General features: G+C 44.5%; 1 protein-coding gene across 9 annotated transcripts in view; it reads right to left on the reverse strand.

Annotated features, from left to right (window-relative positions):
* Positions 1 to 27,818, reverse strand: part of DDX4 (DEAD-box helicase 4) — a 114,984-nt gene that overhangs the window by 59,943 nt on the left and 27,223 nt on the right. For 4 of the 9 annotated variants that reach the window (XM_019517845.1, XM_019517850.1, XM_019517846.1 and 1 more), the window contains exons 3-4: positions 27,659 to 27,712; positions 15,083 to 15,154 (exon numbers count right to left, since the gene is read on the reverse strand). The exons of 2 other annotated variants lie outside the window; for them this stretch is intronic. In XM_019517845.1, coding sequence (XP_019373390.1) covers positions 15,083 to 15,154; positions 27,659 to 27,712 — 126 coding nt within the window. The remainder of the gene's footprint in view (positions 1 to 15,082; positions 15,155 to 27,658; positions 27,713 to 27,818) is intronic. 3 more of the 9 variants (XM_019517848.1, XM_019517847.1, XM_019517849.1) reach the window with 2 other exon arrangements.

A 27,818-nucleotide genomic window follows, 5' to 3' on the forward strand; every position in this document is an offset into this window, starting at 1 on the left:
CTCTACTGCACAGGGCAGGGGTGGGGGTAGTTGTGGCACTATGTCCCATCCTTGGGAGTGTGAACTTTCCATCATAAGGGATGTAACTCTGTGCAAACAGCCTGCGGAGCACATGCCCGCTAGCTAGGTTGCAGGGCATGGATGGGTCTAGGACTGGCGGGGGGACAGGGTACGGGTCCAGATTGGGTTCCTATGAATTAAAGGCAGCTTCCCAAGGCAGGGTCAGTAGCCCCCAACCCCACCCCCCCAAGCACCTTCCTTCACTGCTCCCACATCCCAGTCACCCTGGGAAGCGTGACCAGCACCCCTTACACCCCAATCCCAATCCCATTCCTAAATTATTAAAACATGAGACCTTCTTTCATTGACTTCCTCTTCATTTCTATTTATTTTTTTACTTCTTTTTATGTGATCCTTCAGTGGCTGACTTCATTTCACCACGCATCCCCCCCCCCCGGTCACTCTTGATGGGCAATTGACTAGTTAACTATAAAAACCTCAAACAGGACCCTAACCATCGCTGAACACAAATACATAAACCAAATCCATTCTCTGCCACTTCTCAGAACTGTGTATTCTCTGAATACCAGAACATTATACATGATCTCCAACATGAAGAAACAAAGGGAACTCCAGGAGACCCATCTCCAACTGCAGTACCCTCACTGGAAAGCTACCAGGTTTCAAAGCCATGAATAAGCTTTTTCTTTACATGCCAAGATAGACTACCTTAAAAATGCCATGTTTTCAACCATGGATGACAGTAGCATCCCACACCATCAAAGCCTGCCTAAAATACAAACAACATTCAGATTTAATGCAGCCATAGCTGATTATCTCAAAGCCCATTACATGCCCTGAAGTGCTTCCCCCATGTAAATAAATCAGTAGCAACTTGCAGACATTGCTGTTGTGTAAATACCATCAATTCCTCCTCTTCCATCATCTCTTAGCACCAACCTCCTGTGGTAGACACTGACATCCCACAAATACAGAAGAATTGAACATTCTGTCCATAAAATACACAAAGAACTCTACTGATATGTGCAGGGTCCAAGCGTGACAGCAAAATAATAGAAAGTTAGGGTTCGGACCTCAGGAGGTCATCTAGTTCAACCCCCTGCTCCAGGGTGGATTGATTTAAAAATCATGATTTAAAATCACCAAGAAAAAAACAAGTTTCCCACTGATACTTCACATTTTTTCTTAAACAGTGGTGCAAATTGGATCACTGAAACATGTTAATTTACAATTCAGTACAACATTTTATAACACCTGCCCTCAAACTCTTTTTTTAATTTTCAAATTTACTAACAAACAAGTCATCACAACACAAAACATACACTGTCCTTAAAACTTCTATAACTAGATTTCATCTCCCCCACTCCCACTGTCATTTTTATTCATAGACTGAAACAGAAATATGAGTTTTCCTGCTTTTTCAGCTCCCAGTCAATTTCTTAGCTTTGAGTGAATGATGAAAATATTCTCTCTGTGCCTGCAGAACAAACGACTGCTGTGAAAAGTTGGATCAGCAACTGAAGGAACTGTTTTAAGGTGCCTGGCTAATGATTTCCACCAATTCAGGGGACTGACTTGGTTCAAAACATCATCAGTAACATGTACTGTTTAAATGATTCCCCTTCAGCCCCAAAATTTATGACAACTGGCATAACTGAGGAGTAATTTTGAGATGCCCATACCATGGCAGCATCATCTTCTTCAGAAGTTAGGCATCTACCTAGGCAGCTGAAGCAAAATGGTCGTTACGGAAGTATTTTGTGACTTGAACAACGTTTTCCTTTATTTTTAGGAAAGTACATCTTTGGCTAAAAGATGCATTGAATGGGCACTGCAGGCATATGTTATTAAAGAGCATCCTTCTGTTTCTTCTTCTAAGCATCTTCTCATCTTTGCCATGTTTGCAGCATTGTCTGTGACAAAACTGCGCACGTGACAGTTGAAATTTCTCTCACAGTTTATTACAACTTTCACTGCCACTTTTAAATATTCTGCTGTATGGGCATTTCCCAATGTATCTATTGTTTCTGACAGATATAAAACCCCATCTTCTGTTGTCACGCAGGCACATATTACTGGATCATTGTGTACATTGCTCCACAGATCAAGGCTTAAACTGGCTAATTTCCCCTCGATTATTTCTTGCACACTGTTCAAGTTCTCTCTCATACACTGTATCTAGCAACCTTCCACCAATGTCTGCCCTACCAGATGGTGTGTAGCTTGGTCATAACGACTCAACCATGTCAATGAAGTGTTTATTGTTAACAGTGCAAAAAGGAGAATCTGGGGCATAAATGAACTGAGTGATCTTTTCATCTATGGTGTCTTGTTGATATTTGCTGGTCCTTATTACAAACTCATCCATGATGGTGGCTTTACTGGATGTTTGAAATCTTTTGCTTCCTACTGATACTTTGTTGTCTGAAACACATTCAGTTGCAGCACTACTGCTAAAGTACCAACAGATGACTCTGAAGCTGTTGCAGGTAGACAGTCAAAGTCCCTTATACTTAAATAGGATTCTGAAACAAAAAGTGATTTTTGTATAGTCATTCTTCTCAGTTTCTCTCACTCTATTATTCAGTTAATCATTTACATTCTTTTCAGCAAGGATGCAGATTCAATTCCAAATTACCAAAAAAACTAAGACTGACTGCACTTAGAGTGCACTTAATTTTGGACTAAGCCCCACTCAACTCACTGGCACTTGAGAAAACAAGTAGAGGATGGGGTTCCCTTGGGAAAGCTGAGTTATGCTCAAATAAAACAGGGAATAGACTTATGGCATCACCATCATGGTCTGGGGCCATGATGTTTCAAAATAAGGGGCATATATTATGTAATATAAACTAAGAAAATGACACCCAATGGCAACTGGCAACTCCAGATTTCTCTTACTGCAGCTTTCTGTAATGTAAACTTGGGCGATAGATTCTAAACCTAGTTAACTAATTAAGCAAGCCATAACGATTAGCTAAGCTAAACTTTTTTTTCTAGCAACATCCAACATAGCAAACAGCTTGGGAATTTACTTGTTACACACTTATACTAAAAGGCATAGAGCGAGTCTTGAAGAATGATGTATTACAAAGTGAATTATTTAATTTACTGACCAGTTGATCCACATTGTTCCTCAGACATATCCACATCTTCATCCACATCACTGTCTCCCAATAAGCAGTTTTCATTATGATGTTTCATTCTTGCAACTAGGCCCTGCGTCTCCTTCTTGCACTGCTTACACTTGCCACATTTTCCTTTGTTACCCAGGGAAGGTCTCTCTTACACCCAGAAGCCATGACAGTTTTTCTGTTGCAAAAAAGTGGGGGAAATATAGGAAGAGTGTGTGTATATGTGTACACACATGCTACTGAATAATGTTTTACTTTTTTCTTTCCAGTCCACTCCATTGTTCCTTTCTACTCTGCCTCTGTCCTTTCCTATATCATCCGTCTTCAAGAGTGTCTTAACTTACTTCTCTGCCCTGCTTGGCCCAGCTCTACCACCACCTAAGCACAGAACAGCAATCCTATCCAGCCTGTGTCTTTGTGCATGTGACTTTAGTGCACTGAAACAGAAACTGAAAGCCCAGAACTTTCAAGAAGCAGAAGTGGTAGTTAGGCTGGACAGACAGACTAGAGCCACTTTCATGAGATAAAAACCAAAATGAATACTGGGGCCCATGTCTGATTGGTAGAGTGTGAGTGCAAGTGACAGAGCCATTAATTCATTTTTATGAGACTAAGTGTAGGTTTAGCATGTTTGTAATGACATTTAATTGTAATGTTTTTTATTAAACTAGAGAGAAATTTATTTTATTGATGATTTAGGAAAAAAAAACCTATTTAAATAGAATCCTTTTTATTTTTTATTTTTTTTTAAAAATCAATCAATTTTTATTCACCCTGCCCTGTGCACAGCAGAACCAGCCCCAATCATCTCATCCCAGCAAGGCTTGTCTAGCTGGGTCTTAAAAACCTCCAAGGATGGAGAGTTCACAACCACTCTGGGTAACCTCTTCCAGTACTTTACTACCCTCCTAGTGAGAAAGTTTCTCCTGATATCCAACACCCAAACTTCCCTTGCTCTAACCAATCTTCCTTCCAAGGTGCAGTGAACGGGGAACGTGCCGCTTCACTCTGTTCCCAAAGTGAACCTGCCTCCACCTTTCAGTGCACACCACTTTGGCCTGCCCCACAGTATAACAACAAAAGATGATACGATAGCTTTTTATTTAGCCTCAGGAAAGACTTAACCTCGACACTATATATTCTGTTTGGAAAACAGAAAAAGGTAGACGAGAGTCACTCTGGCAGTTTTCCAAACAGAATATATAGTGTCGAGGTTAAGTCTTTCCTGAAGCTAAATGGAGTTTAATTCTCATCAGCTTGTCCAGATTATCAACTTCTACACCATTTCTAGACGTTGTTTTTATTGTGTTCATGCAGCTAAATCCCCTCTCACAATCTGCACTAGATGCCTGAAAAGTGGCACAGATGTCAACAAGTAACAACAGTTCACTAAATTGTTCCTTTTGTAGTATGTAGGTGACCATGTCTTCAAAGGTCTTTATTGCCCCAGTTTTCATTTTCTCACTAACAGTCAATTTAAAGTCCATATATTGTTTGCATAGGTCCTCCTTAAAAGTTTTTACAGTTTTGTTTAGCAAGGTGCTATATCTTGTTGCCAATGTTTTCAGCTCCTCATGCCCAAATAAAAAAAGTCATTCCTGTTTGATGAAGAGGAAAATGAATCCTTATAAAAACTGACCAATTTTCAACTTGCCTTCTGGAAATCTGCTGTCCATGTGGTCACATGTATGCTCAATGAATCGAATAACTGAAGTAGTGTCTACAGCTGATTCAAATGATGACAGCAAGGTTTTAACATCTTCAGAAAAATGTTAACAATCTCACCAAAGATGCTACGAATGAAGTTTGGCAATTGTAGCTCTGGCAAACTGAAATGCTTCTACTGTTGTTAGCAAGCTTCACTGAAGCATTCTGCAAACTCAGCCACTTCACCCAAGACATCATTTTGTATGGCCAGTGCAAAACGATACTCTCGTTTCCACAGTATTTGCAAATTGGCTTGTTGTCTTCAGCTACTTGTTTTGCACACTAGTCAGTCAATATAGTATAATTCTTCATCATGGCACTAACAGCAAAATGTCTAAAGCGCCATATCTGACCTCATTCAGTGGCCTAAATTAAACTGTTTCACACTCAGCAACCTTACATAGTTTCTCAAACTTCAATATTTTTTTTTTTTATTTTTATTTTTTTTTAACAGAAGACCTACTAAGAACTGTGTATATGGCCTGTAGTTGAGTTCCAATGCACCTCAAAGATATGCGTTTCCAAGCATCATCAATCCCCAAGTCTTCCCAGTGTGCCAACATAAAATTGTTTACTTGCTGCTAGAAGAGCAGAACTATCACAAGCTGTCAGTTTTAAAATTCCAGCAAATCTGGTCTGATGAGTGACATTATCCATAGTTCGTAATTTTACATACAGAATTAACATTTTGCTAACAGAAGTATCTGTGCTTTTATCAACTATCGAAGTGCAGAATGGTGATGTACACATTTCATTCACTACTTCCTGATGAATTACAGAATTTATGCAGTCAATAAAATTCAAATACATAATTCTTACTTCTCCAGCTTTCAGGAATTTTAACATATTTGCCAACATAACTCTGGATTTCCTGCAATGATAGCATTGATGAGTTTAATTTCACTGTGAGGAGAACATTATCAATTAAGATTTTGACTCTGTCAGAGTTGGATCGCTTCCTTTCAGACAGTTCTATCCTATTTTCTCCATGTCTTCCATGTTTCAGAAAATAAACTTTTCAGGATTCCTCTGATTTAGTAGTTTCATCACAGAATTTATGTGAATCTTGTGGGTCAAATGGCATTTCAAATAGTTTAATTTCTAGTAGGCACCCCATTTGTTTCCAGTTGTTCATTCGCTACTGGCACCTGCACACACACAGATGGTACACAGGACATTCCTACTTTCACAATACTGGAAAATATCTCCAAGACTTACGCACTGCCAACCAGACACATGCAGCATGTTGGTTCTCCTTCAACCACTCTTCTTTGAATCTCAAGCAGCTCTTCTTAGCTGGTCCACTGCATTCACTGCCTTTACACTTATACTTCAACATTGTAAAATCCAAGGATTTAGCTTAAAGAAAAAAACTAAAAACCAATTACTACACTAACCTTACCACGCTACCAAACTTGAATTCAACTCTAAGGCCAATAACCAGAAGTCATCCCCAAAAGACCCCAGGCCCCTCCAGACACAGCACTGGACAGCCAAGTGAGGGCATGTGGCCTGCAATCTTTGCGCAGGTCAAGGGCAGGCAGGAGCTGTGCACTCTGCCTGCTCCCTGCCTTGCTGCAGCTTTTGAAAGCGATGTGGCACCTTCACCGCCACTTGTGTGCTGCCCAGTGTGGAAACAAGGGCCATGTGGAGCAGCTGCACTGGCCAGTTCACAAGCAGCGGTGCTCAGCACAGGCCCCTCCCCTCCTACCCCACTACTCTGTGGTGCAGCTGGTGGGTTCAGGGTGAAGCTCACCCGAAGGTGCTGGGGAGCAGAGTAGTTCCCTGGAGCTGGCAGAGCCCACATGGTGCCCAGCTCTGTCCCTGCCCCGCCTCAGGGAGGAACTGCTGCCTGCCCCATGTCGCAGACAAGGAGGAGGAAGGGGCGGCAGTGATGATCATCCACTGATCTGCGCCCAAGCCCCTCACAGGCTGCTCTGGCCAGGGCTGTGCTCTCCCTCCCCACAGGGATGCTGGCATGGTAAGGAGCAGAGCAGCCCCCAGCACAGCCAAGCAGTAAGTGTCCCGTGCCGGCCCCACTGCCCCCGCCCCAAGGTGTGCTCCAGAGACAGTGCCCAAAGTTTCCAGGAAGCTGCAGCCCAGGTCCTGTCTGGGAAGGCCCCCCAGCCATAGCCGGCAGTAGAGCTCTGCAGTTTCTCCAGCTGTGGGGCCAATCCCCACAGTGCAAGAGGGAGCAGGGCAGTGCCCTGCCCCTACCACACTCCCTCCGGCACTGAGGGGGGTCTTAATTTGCCCCCAGCCTAGTGATAAAGAAAGAAACTTGCCTGCCTGCGGCTATGATCTTGGCTGGAGGTGCACAGGTATCTCAGTGTCTCCACCGCTCCCCACTCCGGCAGCAGCCTGTGGCCAGGCTGGGGTAGGTGCACCACATTAGAAAAAGTTACCACACAGCACGATTTTTTATTGTGCATGACCACACACGCACGCACGCACGCACCTTAGCGGGAGCCTTGGCTGCAACTTCAGACCACTGCTCCTGCCAAAATATTATCTGCCATCACTGAAAACAGGCTCTCTCCATCCTCTTTGGAATCACCATTCAGGTAGTTAAAGGCCGCTTTAAATCCTCCCTCAGTCCTCTTTTCTCCAGACTAAATAAGCCCAGTTCCCTCAGACTCTTCTCATAAGTCGTGTGCCCCCGTCCCCTAACCATTTCTGCTGCCCATACTAGACTATCTCCAATTTATCCACATCCTTCCTGTAGTGGAGGACCTGAAGTGGCAGATTGGAAAGCAATGGGAAAATAAGGTTGTTTTGAACTGGTAAAGTTATATGGAGAAATATGGGATTAGAAAGGAATTGTGTGTATTGTCTTCATGTTTCCACAATTTTCTGGGAAGAATACTGGTAATTCCTAACCCATATCAGCAGTGCAGTGTCTTATAAAAATCAGCAAGTCACATGGTGGTATATGGATGCCAATATATCTAGCAAATATGCACTTCTAATATTAATTTTTACTAGACTACAAAATCCAATTGTTGTTTCTGTTTAAGTGAACTCAGCTTGTTCTTAGTGTCTCAAATGAGCACACGTAATTTAAGCTACGTAATTCAACACTACCATGCCCGTTAGAAGCCACATGGCTAAACAAAAAGCACTCCACCCTAAACATTTTCATTATAACTTTACATAAAAACATTTTCATTAGAATTGGTATTTATCCCTTAGTTAAGCATCTCTGGAAAGAGTTGCAACAAAACAGAAACCAAATCATTAAGTGAGCATAAAACAATTCCTTTGGAATCTCGTCTCTGCCCAAACACAACGTTCTAAATAAATCTGCATCTAGCTAAAAATTGTGTCTTCACTGCTTAAAGAAGAAACTTCTGCTCTGAACTGGTCATCTTTAGTCTGGCCTACGTAAATCAGGTAATCTTTCCTGATAACAGCATCAAGGACATATACCTACTTTATGAATGACAATTTGGCACTGCTCTCTCCAGACCTAGATGGCAGAACCTTGTAAAATGACGTTGGTATATGAAAAAACTACAAGAATCTGACCTTTATCTTGGCATTCACTGCTTTATATCTTAAACAGTGCCTCCAAGCCCCTCCCCACACCAAAGATCACTGAATAAGAACTTATACCTTGACTGTGACCCACACTTCTGTGCTTAAAGAAAAAGTAACCAGCAGGTTCCTATATTTAAAAGGTTACTAGGTACCTCTTACCAAAGAAGTTACTCTGGCCACATCCCCAATCACTCCATTAACTCAAACCAGATTCTTGCCTTAGAGACCTTTTACCAGTTAGTCCTGTTCTAGTCAGTTGTTCTATTATTGGAACTCTGATCACTGTCTTTACTTTCCAAGCTTTCAATGCCCAAATGTTAGAACAACCCCACTATGGTAAATTATCTTGGAAGAAATCTCAGAACTTCAGGCAATAATATTTACCAACTGACAGATGACAGCTGAAAAGAACAGAGAGAGTACTTCACATTTCTTCCTCTTAAAAGGAAGAGGACCTGTGTATTTACAGGCCAGTAGCCTGGCTCCAGTACTAGAACAAACCATTTGACAATCAATTTGTAAATATCTGGAGAACGAAGGGGGATTACTAGTGGTGTGCAAAGCTTCAGTCACCAATTCGATTCTGAAGCAGAATCACCGAACCCAAATCGAACCAGGAGACCAAAAAACCTCCAAATCGATTCTGAGCCTCCAAATCAATTCCGTAAAGATTCAGAGATTGAGAAGGCAGTCTTTCAGGGGAACAGAAACTGAGAAGAGGGAGGGGAAGCGGGGGGGGGGGGACTGACATCTGTAGCTGGCCAGTGACTGTGATCCTTCCCCAAGTCCCCTTCCAATCAGTGCGCTGGGGGAGGGATGTAGAAACAGCACATAAGCCTCTGTCTGCAGCCTTTCTGTCCCTTTTGAGTTGTTTCTGCCTGAGCACCAAGAAAGACCCCTGTTGCAGGCTACTATCCCTGCTGGTTTCATCCCACTGTGCCTTAACACTACACACGTGTCATGAGTTTTGCTCGTCAGCAACCTGAAGTGCAGTTTCCCAGAAACCCATGCACCTATCTCCTTGAAACCTGGTAGGCCTCATGCCCTCAGAAGGGGCTATCATTTCTGCTGTTTTCAACTGAATCTGCCAAAAAATGACAGTTATAGATACTTCAGTGATTCCCCGTTATAGTCTATGGGGAATCTCTCCAAATCAGCACTAGATCTTCCAAAGCCGATTTGGCCAAATCGATTCAGGACAGTGATCCAAATCAAGTTGCTGTCCTCTGAAACCAAACTGAATACTTCTCTAGTCACACAGGCCTAGTGATTAATAGCAGCTATAAGATTTGTTAAGAAGAAACCATGTCAAACAACTTGATTTCCCTTTCTGACATGGGAAGTGGTTTAATGAGTAAGAACAGAGAGTTGACATAAAAGCCTTGCTAGATTCAGGCAGACAAGGTCCTTTGGGTAGATGCAATATCTTTTATTAGACCAACTAAGCAGTTGGAAAAAACTGTTCTTTGCAAGCTTTTGGGCACAGACACCCTTCTCCAGGCATAGGGAAAGTTTGTTAGTGTTTGTGTGCTCTCCTGGGTAGAACAGAAGCCAATACTTCAATTTAAGTATTGAATTGAAATATGTGAAAATGCAAATGCCTGGCGGTGAGGATCAGTGGGGATGGGAGACAACAGGTACAAGAAGGTAGCTGGAGGGGGAGTGCAGGAAGAAGGTAATAGAACAGGGGCTTGCAACCCCCAGCACACGTGCCATTAGTGGCACATGGAAACATTTTTCCCAGCACGCTGGGAGACATGCAAAGAAATTGTTTAAATTATTTTTGTTTTAAGTTCCTGCTCTGGGCTCTCCCATGCAGCCACAAGTTCCAGCACCGCAGCAGGCACCAGGGCAGAGCCAGAAGAACACAGGCAGGGACACAATCTGTGTTCTACTACCCCTGCCCCTTGCTCCCAGGTTGCACCCTCCATTGAGGATGGGCCCTGGAGGGAGATGCAGGTAAATAAGCCTGGGGCTGGGGGCAGGGCAAGCCCTGCATAGGGGTGCTGCACAGGGCCCCAATGGGTGGCAGAGCCCTGGGGCCAGGCAGGCAGACATCCTGTCCCACCTGGGGTAGCACTGCGGTGCCGAGTGCTGGGGCGGGGCAGTTGGGACGCAGTCTGAGCAGCATGGGGGGGAGGTGCCACAGGCCAGCCAGCCTGGTCAGGCCCTTAGAAAGGCAGGGACTGGGTAGGAAGGGGAGGGGGGCGGGCACCCAGGGTGTAAGCTCAAGCTATGGTGGGCAGGCAGGTGGGATACACATTGTGTTTTTTTTTGGCACTCCAGCCAAAAAAATGTTGCCTACCCCTGTAATAGAATGTAGCTGGTAAGATGCAGATAGGTTACCTGGCATTAAATCAGATGGTAGGCAGGTTATAATGCATCATAAAACCATGTCTATATTATATGAAGTCCATGATTTTTTGTATCCAGTAGATTTATTAAGTGAAGTTTGTAGGCTCGTCTACAAAAAAGGTGTTATATAAATTCCCTTCGAGGATTAGAACTGAAAGATTGGGGAGAGAGTGGTTGTCTTGGGAGGTGTGTGCACCCACAGGTAATTGGGTAGTTTTGTCTTCGATAGATTTTTGGTGCGTGTTCATTCTGGTATGCAGCTGTTTGATTTCTCCTACATATTTTCCATCACAGCATTTAGTGCACTGGATGAGATGTTATATTTCTGGAGGTATAGGTGTAAGATCCAGGAATGGTGATGGTTCTGTTGTGGGCTGTAGTTATTGTGCAAGTGGCGGCAGGTTTTACATTTCCTGTCCTGGCATGGTCTGGATCCATCCCAGTGTGATTCTGGCCATAGGAAGTTTGTTTGTGATGAGGTTGAAGAGGTTTGCTTTTTGTTTAGAGGCTAGGATGTGTGGTTCTGCAAAGATCTCTATAAGAATTGGGTCTTCTAGTATGGGTTGCAACCGTTCAAGGATTTTCCATATATGTTCCAGGGAGGGATGGTATGTCATAACTAATGGTGTGTGATCCGTGGGGATTTTCTTTTTATACTGCAGCAATACTTCACGTGGTATCCAGGTGGCTCTTTCAAAAGTACAATCTTTCTCTCTCTGGAGTGTCCTTGTTGAATGAAAGCCCTTTTGAGATTTGAGGTTATTATTGCAGGTATTCTCCTCAGTGCAAACTCAGTGATATCAGAGGGCTTAGCTTTATTACAGGTTTCTTGGTGTTTAGGGCAATTGCTTGTTCTGTAAGTTGGTCCGTGGGTTTCTTGTATATGGCGTTTTGTATTTTACCACTCTAGATAGTGAGCATAGAATCTAAAAAGGAAACATTAACGCTGGAGTATTCAAGAGATAGCCCAATGGATGGGTGATGGTTATTGAAATTGTGATGGAAAAAATCAGAGACAGCAGGTTTTCAGCCCATATGACGAATATGTCTTCTACATCTCTCAGGTATAGTAATGGTTGATGGTGCAGTTCTTAAGGAATTCTTCTTCCAGGTGGGCCATAAAAAGGCTGGCATATTGTGGGACCATTTTGGCACCCATAGCTGTGCCCATGGTCTGGAGGAAGTGTTGGTTATTGAAACTGAAATTGTGGCGTGAGGATGAAGTGTATAGGTTTTGTAATATCTTTGGATCTGTACTCAGAGTTGCAATCTTGCTCTTGTAGATGAGGCAGGCTTGGATGCCATCCTGGTGTGAGATAATAGGTACATAAGCTGGTAACATCCATGGTGGCTGGGAGGGTATTGCTAGGTAGGTGGTCTGCGTTTTTAAGTTTTTGTAGAAAGTCTGTTGAGTCTTGGACAAAACTTGAGGTTTTCGGATGGATTCAATGAAGCATGATCTTTCCTCAATTAGGGTTCCATGGTTGGATATTATAGGTCTGCCTAGGTTTCCTTGTTTGTGGATTTTAGGGAGCATGTAGAAAGTCCCTGGATTGGGTAGTGGGGGATCAAAGTTTTTGTAGTTTTTCTTGTGGTTCAGATGGAAATGATGTGATGGTGGTGTTGAGTTTTAAAGGTGAAAGGGGGAGTTGGATCTTCCTCCAGTTTTTTGTAGTAGGTAGCATCAGAGAATTGACTGTTGGCTTCTTTTATGTAGTCTTCACAGTTAAGGATAACTATACCTCATCTTTTACCAGATGGTTTTATTACTGTTTGGTGGTTGGATCTTAGAGATTCTATGGTCTCTCTGAGAGGGAGAGGTTGTTAAAAGGTGGTGTTTGCTGTTATTTCATTGTTAATTCTTGCCCTGAAGCAGTCAATATAGCAGTCAAGGTTTGACTTTTGTCCACTGTAAGGGGTTCAATCTGATAGTTTTTTGATTTTTGTTGTTAATCCTTTGATGGATGTTGTCACAGTATGAAGTATTGTTGAAAGTGGACACAATTTGGTTGTGGAAATATTCAAAACTGAGGTGTTGGAAAAATTCTTCTAGTTCTCCACATTACAGCGTCTTATTAGGGTATTTTTCCAGACAGAAATTAAGGCCTTTGGAGAGGACAGATTTCTCAGTTCTGTTAAGTGTGTGTGGGGGGAGAGATTAATAATATTTAAGGGTTGACTGGTTCTGTCACTTTCATTGGGTATGAGGTTGGAATGTTGTACAGTATTGGTGCTGTATCTCCAATGGTTTTGTAGCTGGGAAAGTTGTTCCTGTAATTATCAGTTCCATTTCTTCTTTCTATGTTGAAAGGATCTCGAGTAGTCTTTCTGTATACATTGTATGATGTTTGGGAAGATATCCAGATGTGTCTCTCAAGTTGTTGTAGCATGTGTTGATTTCCTTGAGCTGATCTCTTTTGGAGTAGGTTATGTGAATCAGATGATTGTTAGGTTTTTCTGAAGTTCTCCTGCATAGTTGTGAAGCACATTTGGAGTTGTGCAGTAGTCAGAGGATTGTAGACGTTCAGTCCTCTGAGAACGATGTTGTGGTTCTTGCACAGGCTTGGAAAAATATAGAAATCACTACTGAGTTTGGCCTCTTCAGCATTACAACACGAAGAAGAAAGAAAGTTGGGTTAGATAAAACTACCCATAGGTGGATATGTAAACAGACTGAAAAAATGCCACCACACAACGACAAAATGTGTGTCAAACTAGCAAGAGGTCTCAAAAGGATTTCAGAGGGTCTTGCTTTAAATCATAATTATTTTACGTTCATATTAATTACAGAAAACAAAATTACAAGTGGTTGCAAACAGCCCGAAGGACAGGAATTCAAACTGTTCCAGATAAACTGGAGAACCTGGCTTATAGACAATAAAATGAAATTGCTTATATGTGTGTTAAATTATACGAAAAGGAAAAAACAAAGAAACCAATACACAGTTGTAAAACAGGGAATTAGTTTGGCAGTAGCACTAAGAATCGATGAGCTGTAGTGGATCAAAACCTCAACTTGGATCCACAACATGACACAGCCACATAAAGGCATTTTGGGCTGCATTAACAAGAGTATTGTATGCCAGATACCATGACAGCATGAAGCGAGCTTTATAGCTTTAGTTAGATGCCAGCTGGAATAGCGTATTGTTTTGGCACCGTATCTTAAGAAGGATACAGAGAAATTAAAGAGGAACCAATGGCAGGTGAAAAAAAATGGAGATACCAGAATGCAACACCCCTATAAGAAAAAAAAAAGAGTTGAAGGTTTTAGGCATGCTTAGTTTGAAAAAGTAGAGTTACATTATTTATTAAATACAGAAAAGGCTGACAAAAAGATAGAAGAAAGTTGCTCTGCCACAGGTGACAGGACTTGAGACAGGGAGCTTAAACTGAAGTAAAGCACATTTAGACCAAAACTCAAAAAAGTACCCTACTGAAAGTATAGGAAGGCAACAGAACAAACTAACCCAAGGGTCCTCGACCCCTACCCTGCAGGCTACATCCAGCCCACAGCACCAAGTCATCAGGCTTACAGGGATCCCCAGGGGTCTGGAAATGTAGCAGTAGCACAGCTCCCTGCTGCCAAATATCCATACCCGTGGGGAGCCCCAGGCCCTGCATGCCAGATCAGACACCTGATCCCAGTGCTGAAGGCAGCAGCAAGTTCCCTGGATGCCCAGTCCTAGCACACAGAGCTCTATCTGGCTTGAGAGACCAAAATTTTGAACACCCCTGGCCTAGAGAAATTCTGGCATCTCCTTCATTGGTACTTTTCAAGAAAAGCCCGGATAAAAAGTTACCTGGGATAATTCAGGATTAGCAAATAATTCATCTGTGCAGGTGGTTGGACTAGACGACCCTTGAAGTCCCTTACAATCTTATGATTAGTACATGAAGAAGCGTGACAGTTCTAGCACTATTTTTCTATAAAGCGCAACCCGCATGAAATCTGAGAACACTGATACCCTCACAAAGGAGTAAATTTATTTTTTTTTTTTTAAAAAACCCCACTATCTGAAGACTGAGGCAAAAAAGTAATAAGCACCTTGATCATCACAAAATGAAAAATTTAAGATCCAACACAAGCTTATACAACATGATACTCAACAACAGTACCAGTAAGTGTTAATAGGTTCAAAAGAACTTTAAAATTCTTCAGCTCACAAGTTGCAAGAACCATGTTAGTTTGATAAATAGAAAGAAAATAAAAGTAAAGTTCTAAAAATATTAGATTCAGAGCTTTTGTTCTTAATTCTCAAACTAAAATTTTAAATGAACAAAACATTAAAACGTGCATGCACACACTGGACATACAAAACTACCCCAATTCCCAAAGCTTCTTGCAAAACTGGAACCATGCCACATGGGCTGACTTCTGTTTGGTACCTCACCAGCTGGCGGGGGGCAGCAGGGAGGAAGTACATCAGTATGTCAAGTTTTTATCTATTCCAAAGTATCAAATTGGGCCTAGAATCTACCTACCACTATTAAAGAGAGAGAGTCACAATTACCATTTGCAACTGAGACTGAAGTCACTTCCTTTTGCATCAGAGCACACCACCAAATTGAATAGGAGGTGTCCAATTTTAATTTTCCTATCAAGCATCAACATCGGGCACTGCCTAATAAAGAACAGACTACACAGATGATTTGTTTTAGTGATTTGTCAGTTGAAAGTATAATACTCAAATACATCTACAAACAAATAGAAGCAACTTCAATGAAACTTATCATAAGCACGTTCCCAGGCAAGATGCATTTGGTAACCATGCTGGTTTAAGACCAGAAGAAATGCAAAAAACTCTAGAACTCTTGGTTCAGAAATTACACATTTTATTACACTAACTAAATAAATTGCAAAAAAATTAATCTTTCTTTTTAAGCTTTCGGGCACACGCACCGTTCTTCAGGCTGAGGACAAATCCAAGATGGTAAAAATCCTCTTGGGTAGAAAATAAATTTCATTTTGCACAGGGAAATTGAGGCTGAAAGTCTGTTCCCCTGGGTCTGTGAGAGTCTTCTGGGAGAGTTGCTCCTTGATGTGCAGATAAGGCTGTTCTCACCCTGAAGGTGTCAGATGTCAGGAAGGGAGGGAGGCTCCTTCCTTCTTGTTCAGCAATGAAGCTTATATTTCCAAAAGTATTTCTTGCACATTTTGCTTAGTCTAATAAAAGGTATCATCTCTGAACCAAGAGTTTAGAGTTTTACATTTCTTTTGGTCTCAGAGCAACACAGCTACCAAACACATTCCTGAAACATGGGAGATGCTGTATTTTTGCCAATTTTGGAAACATTATAGAAAAAAAGACATCTGTATTAACAAATTATTTGGCTGGATTCACAAATTATTTAGGCATGGAGGCAAAGAGAGATAAATCTTGGTTCATTAAGATGCTTCTAGTGATCCACGTACATGTGTTTTGCTATATTCCACTACAGATGCCTAACAACTGTATCACCAAGAAAGATTTTAAAGCTATGGCTTTAAAAAGTTATCTGATTATTACTCATATCACATGTCATCTTGGAGCTGGAACCAGGAAATGCATTTCTTCTGAGGAAGAGCAGAGGCAATTACTGCAAAGTATTTCTCAAAGATATCCTTTACTGAATGGATGTTTTTGAAGTAATGATTCGGAAATGTAGGAAAAGGGCAGAGAGAAGTACAACCTCATTACCTCCTGCTAATGGAGCAGAAACGCCTTATTTTCAATTGTAAGCGAACTATTAGAAAGCCAATGGAATTTCATCACAAGATATAGTTTCTTCATTAGTTGATTTTTGGTTCAATTGAATATGTTGTTTTGTCTCTATGATTCTTTGGGGTCCCTTCCAGCCTGAATGTCTAAATGTAATGAACATTTTAGGAGGTTTCAGCAGTCAGCACTTAAAATGTTTTCTGCAGATTTCAGGCAAATGAGGCAAGAATTATAGCAAGGTTCTACTTATTAGAAAGACTATTTGAAATCCATTTACTTCAAGTATACTTCTTGATAAAGCATTCCCTGATTTAATTCCTGCTTATGATTTATTTTTGGCAGGAGCAGGAGACCATTTAAAAAAAAAAAAAAAAAGGCAACAACAAAAAAAAAAAAAATAGTTCCAAACTGACAGAGACAGATAGAAGCATATAAACCACCCCACGCCCCTCCACCACTTTCAGATAATCTCTTTTATTAAAAAGTATATGAAAGAAGGGTTTATCAATTTATTTGGGGAGGGGGATTGAGATCAAGGAACCAGAGAACAGGTTGGGTAGATTTAACAAGTCATCTTAGAAAAAGAGAAAAAAAAAAAAAAAAAAAAAAGGGGGGGGAATTTAAAAAAAAATTTTAAAAAAAAAAAAAAAAAAAAAAAAAAAAAAAAAAAGTTCAATCAACCATCAGATCTGTCTGTAAAACACAAATGGGCACCAGATTCATTTATTCACTTACACACTTAGGAAAGCTTGGGGCTAAGTTTTAGGGTATTGTCTGGGAAATTGTTTTTATAAGCTTATATGTTTTTATGGTTTAATTTTATTGTAAACCACTTTGAGCCCTTTCTGGAGGGAAGCATGCAGAATCTCAATGTACATAAATTTACGAGAAGTAACTCATGCAATAAGTGGTCAAATGGGGGGAAGGGGGAAGAGAGAGACAATACAGAACAAAAGGATTAGAGATACTGGTTGACTCCCAATTTGTGAACACTTTTTGGGGAGCACTAAGACCCTAAATGCAATTTCTAATAGAACCATACTCCTGTACAGTACAGAAAACTCTGCTATGGTCTTCAGGGGTCCCTGACAGACATTACATTTAAGATACAACTAACAGGTTTCATAGATTGTTAGGGGCTGGAAGAGACCTTGTAGATCATCAGGTCCAGTCCCCCTGCACTAGGCAGGAAAAGACAACTAGGGTTTAGTGATCCCAGAGAGGTGACTGTCCAGTCTCCTTTTGAAGATTTCCAGGGTTGGAGACTGGACCACCACTGGAGGGAATTTATTCCAGTCTGGGCACCCTGACTGTGAAGGAGTTTTTTTCCTGGAACTGAGCATGAAGCACCTTCCAGGAGTTTGTATCCATTGCTCCTGCTGTTCACCAGGGACGCCCTGGTGAACAGCTGTTCACCGAGTTCTTGATGTACATTGAGTTCCCCAATGTAGTGGTAAGCCACTACCCAGTCCTCTCTCAGCCTTCTCTTCTGTAGGCTGAAGAGGCTCAAATCCCTCAGCCTCTCCTTGTATTGCTTGTCTTGCAAGTCCCTGATCATATGAGTGGCTTTTCTCTCCCTCTCAAGTTTTTCCACGTCCTTGTTGAAGTGCATAGCCCAGAACTGGATGCAGTACTTCTGCTGTGGTCTCACCAGTGTGGAGTATGGTGGGAGTAACACTTCCTTAGTTTTGCATGAGATGCATCAGTTAATGCATGCCAGCTTGTTTGCCCTGCTGGCCACAGCACCACACTGCTGGCTCATGTTCATGCAATGGTTGATCATTACTCCTAGGTCCCTTCCACCCATAGTGCAAGTCAAATGGTTACCACCAAGCCTGTAGGTATGTTGGAGATTGTTTGTCCCCATGGGGAGCACCTTACACGTCTGAGTGTTGAACTTCACCTGGTTCCAGTCCTCCTAACTCTCCAGATCTGAAACTTATCTTCTGGCATGGCCACACTCCCCCATAACTTGGTGTTGTCTGCAAGCCTGGCCAGTGAGCTTTTCACCCCCACATCCAAATCATTTATAAAGACACTGAAAAACACTGGTCTAAGCACAGGACCCTGAGGGACACCACTGGCCACTTCTCACCAAGTCTACACAGATCTGTCCATGAGAACTCTCTGGGTTCTACCATGCAGCCAATTTTCCACCCACTCAACTGTTGAGCAGTTAAGCCCACAATCTTCCAATTTTTCCACCAGGATATCGTGGGATACTAGTTCAAAAGCCTTCTGGAAGTCTAGGTATATAATGTCGACCTTCTCTCCCATGTCCAGGTGGCAAGAGACCTGTTCATAAAAGGAGATTAGATTGGTAAGACATGACAAAGCCATGCTGGCTGTTGTTCAGAATCTTACCCTCAACAAGCATAATCACACACAAATTCTTTAATGAATTTCTCCAGGATTTTACCTGGGATGGAGGTTAGGCTAACTGGCCTATAGTGTCTGGGTCTTCCCTCTTCCCCTTCTTGAAGATGGGCACAATGTTGGCCCTCTTCCAGTCCTCAGGGATCTCCCCTGTGTGCTAGGATTTCTGAGTCTTCCCAGGGGTTCCAGGATGACCTCAGCCAACTCCATCAGCACTCTTGGATGAAGTCCATCTGGTCCTGCTGACTTATGTCTAGCTTTTCTAGTTGGCTTTCATAGTTTCTAGGGTCGGAAGGGACCTGAGCAGATCATCTAGTCCGACCCCCTGCCATGGCAGGAAAGAGTACTGGGGTCAAATGACCCCAGTAAGGTGGTCATCCAACCTTCTCTTAAAAACCCCCAGGGTGGGAGCCTGCACCACCTCACTTGGAAGCTGGTTCCAGACCCTGGCCGCCCTGACCGTGAAGTAGTGCCTCCTGATGTCCAACTTAAACCTTCCCTCCGCCAGCTTGTGACCATTGTTCCTGGTCACTCCTTGCGGCGCTCGGGGGAACAGGGACTCCCCCAGCGCCTGCTGATCCCCCCTAACCAGTTTATAACAGGCCACAAGATCCCCCCTCAGCCTTCTCTTTTGAAGGCTGAACAGGTTCAGGTCCCGCAACCTTTCCTCATAGGACCTACCCTGCTGTCCCTTGATCATACGAGTGGCCCTCCTCTGGACCCTCTCGATGCTGTCCACATCCCTCTTAAAGTGCGGCGCCCAGAACTGGACGCAGTACTCCAGCTGCGGCCTGACCAGTGCCGCATAGAGGGGGAGGATCACCTCCTTGGACCTGCTCGAGATGCATCTGTGGATGCACGACAAGGTGCAGTTGGCCTTCCTAGCCGCCTCCCCACATTGCCGACTCATGTTCATCTTGGAGTCAATAATGACTCCCAGATCCTTTTCCACCTCCGTGCTGACAAGAGGGGAGTTCCCCAGCCTGTATGTGTGGTGCCGATTGTTCCTCCCCAGGTGCATCACCTTACACTTGTCTGTGTTAAACCCCATCCTGTTCTCCTCCGCCCATCCTTGTAACCTATCTAGGTCCAACTGTAGCCTGTTGCTCCCCTCTATTGTGCCCACATCCCCCCACATCTTAGTGTCATCAGCAAACTTGAACAGGGTGCTTTGCACCCCCTCGTCCAAATCACTGATGAAGATATTGAACAGTGCAGGCCCAAGGACCGAGCCCTGTGGGACCCCACTTCCCACGTCCTTCCAGGTCGAGAAGGACCCATCCACTACCACCCTCTGGGTGCGACTCTCTAACCAGTTGGCGACCCATTGGACTGTATGGGTGTCTACGCCACAGTCCCCCAGCTTCCTAATGAGAATGGGGTGAGAGACAGTATCAAAAGCCTTCCTGAAGTCTAGGAAAACTATATCCACTGCCACCCCTGCATCCAATGATTTAGTGACCTGGTCGTAAAAGGCCACCAGGTTGGTCTGACAGGACCTGCCGCTGATGAACCCGTGCTGGTTGCCCCTGAGCATGCCGTTCCCTGCTGGCCCCTCCTGGATGCGTGCCAGAATAATTTTCTCGAACAGCTTGCCCAGGATCGAGGTAAGGCTGACTGGCCTGTAGTTCCCCGGGTCCTCTTTCCTCCCCTTTTTGAAGATGGGAACCACGTTGGCCCTCTTCCAGTCCTCCGGCACCTCTCCAGAGCACCACGAGTGTTCATAAAGCCGTGCCAGGGGACTTGCAATGACCCCAGCCAGTTCCTTTAGGACTCTAGGGTGAAGATCATCCAGGCCGGCTGACTTAAAAACGTCCAGCCCCTCCAGAAGCTCCCTAACTAAATCCTCACTCACCCTAGGCCCAGGTGAGCCTCCCCCGGGGCCCGAAGGGGGCCCAGCAGGGAGGTGGCAGTTCTGGTCCTTACTGAGGAAGACAGCTTTGCACCAGCTCAGCATCCACAGTGGAAAAGCTATCATTCCCACCATGCCCCACCCCATGATCCATATCTCACTTGTCTTTCCCCTTGGTCTGGTGAAATACCAAAGCAAAGTGGGCAGTCAGGAGTTCAGTTTTTTCCTGAGTGTCCGTTACCAGCTGTCCCGAGGTGTTAAGTGGGGGTCCCATGCTTCCATTTGTTTTCCTTCTGCTCCTTACATTCCTAAAGAAGGACTTCTCATTGTCCTCGACACCCTTGGCTAACAAACTCAAACTCAGTCACCACCTTAGCGTTCCTAATCATTTCCCTACAAATGCGGACCACTATTGTATAGTCCTCCTGGAGGACTATCCCTAGTTTTCACTAGGGATACACTGCTTTTTTCTTCTTCCAAGAGGACCACGATATTCCTGTTGAGCTAGGAGGGCTTGCCAGCCCTTCTACTACCTTCCCTCTTAACAGGAACGGTTTTCTTTTGTGCTTCGAGGATTGCGTCCTTGAGGAACAACCACTCTTAATGCACCCCATTCACCTTCTGTCCCTGGTCCTGCATCACCTCTCCTACTAATGCCCTGAGCCTGCTGAAGTCAGCATTTTTTAGGTCCAGGACTTCAATCCTGCTGGTTGATTTGTCAACCTTGCAGCAGACAAGGAACCTGATCAGCACATAGTCACTGTCGCCCAGGCTACCCTCAAAGTTCAAGCCACACACCAGATCATCCACTTTGGCCAAGACCAAGTACAGGAGAGCAGTACCTCTGGTTGGCCCTTGCACTTCCTAGGTCAGAAAGAGCTCCTCAATTACAGTTAAGCAGCTACATGACCGATCCAACCTAGCCAAGTGTTCCTCCCAATCTATGTCCATGTAACTGAAGTCGCCTATGACAACCAAGCCCCTTGCACGCACGGCCTCTGTCAGTTCTTGAGAGAACTTCAGATCAATTGCCTCTCTTCAGTTCAGGGGCCTGTAGTAAACGCCTACAGTTGGGTCTCTCACTTTGTCCCCCCTGCCCAAAAGCTTGATGCAGATGGTTTCAAGCTGCTTATCTTTGGAGCCAATGTCAGCCTCCAAAGAGGTGTACTGCTCCCTCACATAGAGAACTACCCCTCCGCTTTTCTCCCTGCTCAGTCCCTTCTGTGCAGGGCGTAGCCTTCTACGGCTACGCTCCAATCATGTGAGGAGTCCCACCAGGTCTCCATGATCTCTACCAGGTCATATTGCCCACTAGAGAGCAGGAGGGCAAGCCCCAGCCCGACCCCTTCCTTGTCACACGCAAAGAGCAGGGCAACAGCTCTGCAGACCTCAGGTGCATCTGCTTGCAGCCTCCCTTCCATGTGCTGTGGGCAGCCCAGGTTCCATGATGGGTGGCAGGGGCCTGCAGGCCAGCTTGTTGCTGGCAGCAGGTGCACACGTGCCTTGAGGCAGATGGCAGGGGAGGGGCCGGGGCTGCACTGCCACAACAAGGATCAGGCCCCTCACAGCTACCTTGCCATCCATCCCTGCCAGACCAACTTCTTACAAGTTGAATCTCCCAGTGTTTTTGGCACTCTGCCCAAAAACATTGCCAACTTCTGCTCTAGAGCCTGGAAGGTTCCTAAGCCAATTGGGGCCGCCAGCCTCTGGAGCACACCATGGCTGGAAACTCCAGTCAGCTGATCAGGACTCCCCCAACTGAAAGCCCCTGCCAAACTATCAAAGCTTCAAGGCAGGGGAACATGCCATGTACTCCCACAGCTAGTATGGGTGCACCAATAAAGATTTTATTAGCCAATATCTATAGGCGAGTATTAACCAACCATAATCAGCCAATGCCAATCCGGTAACTGACATTTAGTAATAATGCAAGCCATTTTAAACTATTGACATAAGCCTTTTTTCGGGCATGCTCCAGCAGCCTCTTAAGTCACATGCATCAGTATCTTGGCACTTAAAAATGGCAGCAGGGGCACTTCAAATAAAGCTCACTGAATGTGGGCTTGGGACTCTCTGCCCTGCTGCCTTTGCCCTGGAGCCCCACACTGACCTCACACCCCTTGCCTGCCCAGCACTGGGGGAGCACAGCTCACCACCCCCACTGCTGCCAGGCAGGCAGAGGGCACGTGGCTGGCATAGGTCTCCCAGGGAAAAGGCAGCAGAGCAGTGAGCACCGAGCCCACAGCAAACAACCTGCATTTACCCCATGCACTGATCTGAGGGGGGACATGCCCCCCCACACCAAGGGGTGCACACAGCAGCGTGAAGCCACTCCCAGGATAAGTCACCCACTGCTCCACCCTGCCTTGACTTGCATGCATCACCCTGGTTGGGCAGTGCCCCCAGCCCCTGCCCTACTTCTTCCCTCTCTCACCATAGAGGGGCTTCAAATCTGCCCCCCTCCCCAACCCCATCCTCTCCACAGACTTACCTGCAGGGAGCTGCTCTCCATGCTGCCTGGCTGTATTCATGGCCACGTGCATGTAAACAGCCATGCATGTGCACATGGGCCCTGCATCCCGCTCCCAGCAGCCCCCAGCTAGAATGCTCCCCACCTGCAAGGGGAAACTAGAGCGCCCCAAGGAAAAACAAGGACCAACGGTCATAAACTCCTCCAAGACTGTTCTAGGCTGGAGATAAGAAAAAAAAAATGTATTTACTGTCCAAGCCCCCAAGATCTGGAATAGAGTCCCTCCAGAAGTGGTGCAGGCACCTACTCCAGATTCATTCAAGATATGCTTGGATGCTTATCGCTAAGATCCTTTGACCCTAGCTGTCTTCCTGCCACAGGGGCAGGGGGCTGGACTTGATGATCTTTGAGGTCCCTTCTAGCCCCAATGTCTATGAAACCTGCTATTTCCCAAGGGACTCAGGCATCTGGGGTCCCCAGCCCCATGGGGATGAGGGAATCCAGGTATCCAGGGCCCTGGCCAGAAGGCATAATTATCAGTAAGCTTTATTGGCTACAAATGGCCAAAAAAAAGACAATAGCCAATGTTGTCAGTTCCAGCTTATTGGTGCCAATCCGACAGGCAACCAATGCATCGGTGTACCTCTAGCAGCTAGGAACCAAGTTTGAAGGGGGAGCCCACAATATTGATATGGGATCCTACAATCACACTTCCTGCCATGCATGTCACAGAAAGCATAATTGTTGGGATCCCACAACGGATGTTAAGGTAACAGCATCAGTATCAAATGATCATCTATCAGCCTGCTTCAGGTTTCTGCTGTTGGCAGTCTAATCTTTGACTGAGAGAACCCCAACTGTTTACTCCACAGATCAGTCAACTCATAATTCAAAATGATGTATCCAGCACCCATTTAGATTCAATACTCTTTGCAACAATACTAGTCATAGATTCATATATTGTAAGGCCAGAAGGAACCTCAGAAGATCATCGGGTCCAGTCCCCTGCACCAAGCAAGGAAGTTAAACTGGGGTCAGGTGACCACAGCAAGGTGACTCATCTCTTGAAGATTTCCAGGGTAGGTGATTGCACCACCTCTGGAAGGAGCTTACTCCACAGTCTGGACAACCTGACTGTGAAGAGGTTTTTCCTAATGTTGAGCCTGAATCAGTCTTCCAGGAGTTTATGGCCATTACTCCTAGTTTTCCCCTTGGGCACTCTGGTGAAGTTGCTCACCCAGCCCTTGATGTACTCCCCCTAGTGTAGCGGTACACTACTACCAGGTACCCTCTCAGCTTTCTTTTCTTAAGGTTGAAGAGTGCCAGATCCCTCAGCCTTTTATCATATAGCTTGCCGTGTAAGATTCTGACCATACGGGTGACTCTCTTTTGGACTCTCTCAAGTTTTTCCATGTCCTTATTGAAGTGCAGTGCCCAGAACGCGATGCAGTACTCCAGCTGCAGTCTCAGCAGTGCTGAGTAGAGCAAAACAATCACCTCCTTGGCTTTGCTGGCAACGCATCAAATGATGCATGCCAGGATAGTATTTGCCCTACTGGCTACAGTATCGCACTGCTGGCTCTCATTCATACTGTGGTCTATTATTACCCCCGGGTCCTTTTCATTTGTGGTGCTACTCAGTTTGGTGCTGCCCAGCCAGTAAGTGTGTTGGGGGTTGCTCATCCCAAGGTGCAGCACTTTACATTTGTCAATGTTGAACTTCATCAGGTTCTGATCCGTCCAACTTGCTAGACTGTCTACTCAATACTTTGTATGGAGTAAGTTATACGGAAAGCTCCCATACCTTCATCAGCACGTTCAGTTGGTTGAAACTTCTGATCCAAATAATTCACTTGTATTTCTCAACCACTTTCAACTCCATAAGCATAGTACCACAGATACCAATGTTGAATACAACCCTCAAATACACCAAAGAGACAAATGTCTAGCAAATCTCTGATTGAGTAAATCCAACAGAAGAGAAGCTGCTCTGATAAATATAGTAGGCAGGGCAGGTATTCACCCATACCAGCAAAAGAGTTGCTGGTCTCTATCTTCAAAAGCTAACCCTTGCTAAGCACTCTGGACTAGCGTTGGGATGGTGCAGCAGGGCACTAGGGTGCCTGCTACTGACAAACAGTAGGATGGGCTCAGCTGCCAGTCACCAGGGCAGTACAGGTGTGGGTTGCCGAGACAACCAGTCCGGTCAGCTGACTGGAAGGGGGCAGGGCCTGGCCTATATAAACAAGCCAGGCTGAGGCTGGAGGTCAGTTCCCCTCTGGCAGTGGAGGAAGGTGGAGCTCTGTTGGAGCGTGCAGAGCATGTAGAGCAGAGAAGCCTGATGATCTGAGCGGTTTCTGCATAAGGATACTGGGTGGAGGAAACCCTAGTAGGGATACGAAGGAAGGTTAGCCAGTTTGGCTTTGAATTTATGTTGGAACAGGATTGTGAGTTTTCTGTTTCATTGTTGTGTAAGACCGGAGGACCAGGTGAGGCTGTAGGGGTTGGAGGAGGCCTCATAGGAGCTCCCCAGTAGTGTGGGGGTTCCTGGCGCCAGAGAGGGCGCTGCGTTTTGGGGGTGTATCGACCCTGGCCCCAGTGTGGGCAATATCGGGAGGAGCCCAGTGTGGGTGCAGGTGAGAAGCCCCCGGGGGGGCAAGACCCGAAAAGGGGGTCTGGAGGCCAGGCACAGCTACGGCCACCTGAGCCTCAATTGCAGGGATCGCGAGGCAAGGCCCCAGTGCGGGTGTGGATTGCGAGGCAAGGCCGGGGACCCGTGAGGACACAGGTGACTGTAGGGGCCATGCGTAGCCCCTGAGGCTGGAGTACACCGGGGCAACTAGGCAGAGCATTAGCCAAGATACATCAGGGAACTGTGCCAAAGAGGAAAGAAGGCAGCCTCCCTTTTTTCTACATTAACATCAAAGACGTGGCGGGTGAGATAAAGAGGGTGCATGAAAACCGATTTGGCACGGTAGGTAGGGGGCACTAGGGGAGGTCACAGCACCCCTAGGTCCCGTCCTGCCACAGATGGATTTGGAAGGGTGGGGATTCTCCTGAATGACACAAACAAGTGTGGCATATTTTTGCATTCCCTCACAGCATAACACAATCTTCAGATATTCTTCTGCAGTGGTTTTCACCATTTTTTTTTTTTAAAGACTCACAGCTCACTCATAGGTTCAAGGCACCCCTCACTAAACTCAAGGCACTCTATGAAAATTGCCAGCTCTTAGTTTTCACTTGATTTTTTACTACAGAGAAGTAATAAAGTAATTCTGCTGTGAAGAATTCAGAAAGACCACAACAGGTCAGAATGTTTTTAACACTATGGATTCCTAGTTGAAAACTAGGTTTATCCTGTGAATCATGTTTGCACGTCTAACAGTGCTAGCATTATGTGGCACTCCAAAGCACACCCAAAAGGAGGATCTCAAGGCACCAGAGTGACACAGCACCCTAGTTAAGAAATCAGTGTTCTAGCACAATGACTGTTTAGGAAACCACTGAACAATTTACCTTTCTGCTGAAGGTACCAATTAAATAAGGAAAGGCAAAATGAAAGAAATGCATCAAGGCACAGAAGAAAATTCAGTACCAGATTAAAGGTTGGGAGTCCAATTCAACTGGGGTAGCAAAGTTCCACAGCATATATGCAGTGGAAACAGTACTCATATTTGAACAACAAAGTGAAAGGAAAAATTAAAAAAAAAAAAAGATTCTGACATGAGATGCTATGCAATGCAGTACAGATAAAGAAAAAACTGTATTGGACACAATTATTTTTGGTGCTCAAGAAGCAAAGCTCTAAACTTCTGAGGTACAGTATAACTTCATGAATCCAGCATGCTCAGGACTGAGCACCTGCCGGAAATGTAGAAACTCCAGATTTTTTAAGCCACAGCAGTGGCTGGTCCCAGAGCAGCAGCCACAGGTGGAGTAGCAGCATGGGGTGGTGGATGGCAGCAGTAGCTGCCACATTCAAGCTTCCCCTTCTGCTGCTCTGGGACAAGCCACTGCTACTCCCCAATGAAGTGTAGTTTAAAAAAAAAAAAAAAGTGCCAGATTTTCAATAATTCCGTGTTTTTGATATCCTGATGGTTGAGGTTATCCTGTATCAAAATCACATATAGTACCCAGATCTGAAGTACTCAACCAACAACAACTTAGTAATGTTCACTGAATGCACTTAAGAACCCGACTACAAACTTTGTGAGCTAAGAAATCTCTGCAAGTCATTGCACTGAGTGTTCAACCCATTGATTACTACTATCAAGCATCAAAAACAAAGGCTAGAGGGGTGGTTCTAATAGCATAAGAAGCCAAGCCTCAAGAGTTAGAAAGAATACTGCAGTCTTTAGAGACACACCGGACACACAATTTTCAACAAAGGCTATGAAGTAGTATATGTAAAATATATTCACCTGTGCACCCATCAAGTGTTGAAAAGTGACATGCCTAGTTACACATGCACCCACCAAGTGAGTAATTTTTACTGTACCTTGAGATCTAAAACTTCGACTCCTTTGAGGCCAGGTGCATATATTTCCAAATCCTAAAGGCCCAAAATAAATGGAATTTTATCATGATACCAAGCTGTTTTATGTAGTAACATTATTAAACGAGAATTAAAAGGAAGCTTGAAAAAAAAAAAAAAAAAA

This window comes from Gavialis gangeticus, unplaced genomic scaffold, assembly GCF_001723915.1.
Source record: "Gavialis gangeticus isolate Ggan-Ray unplaced genomic scaffold, GavGan_comp1, whole genome shotgun sequence".
NCBI lineage: Eukaryota > Metazoa > Chordata > Crocodylia > Gavialidae > Gavialis > Gavialis gangeticus.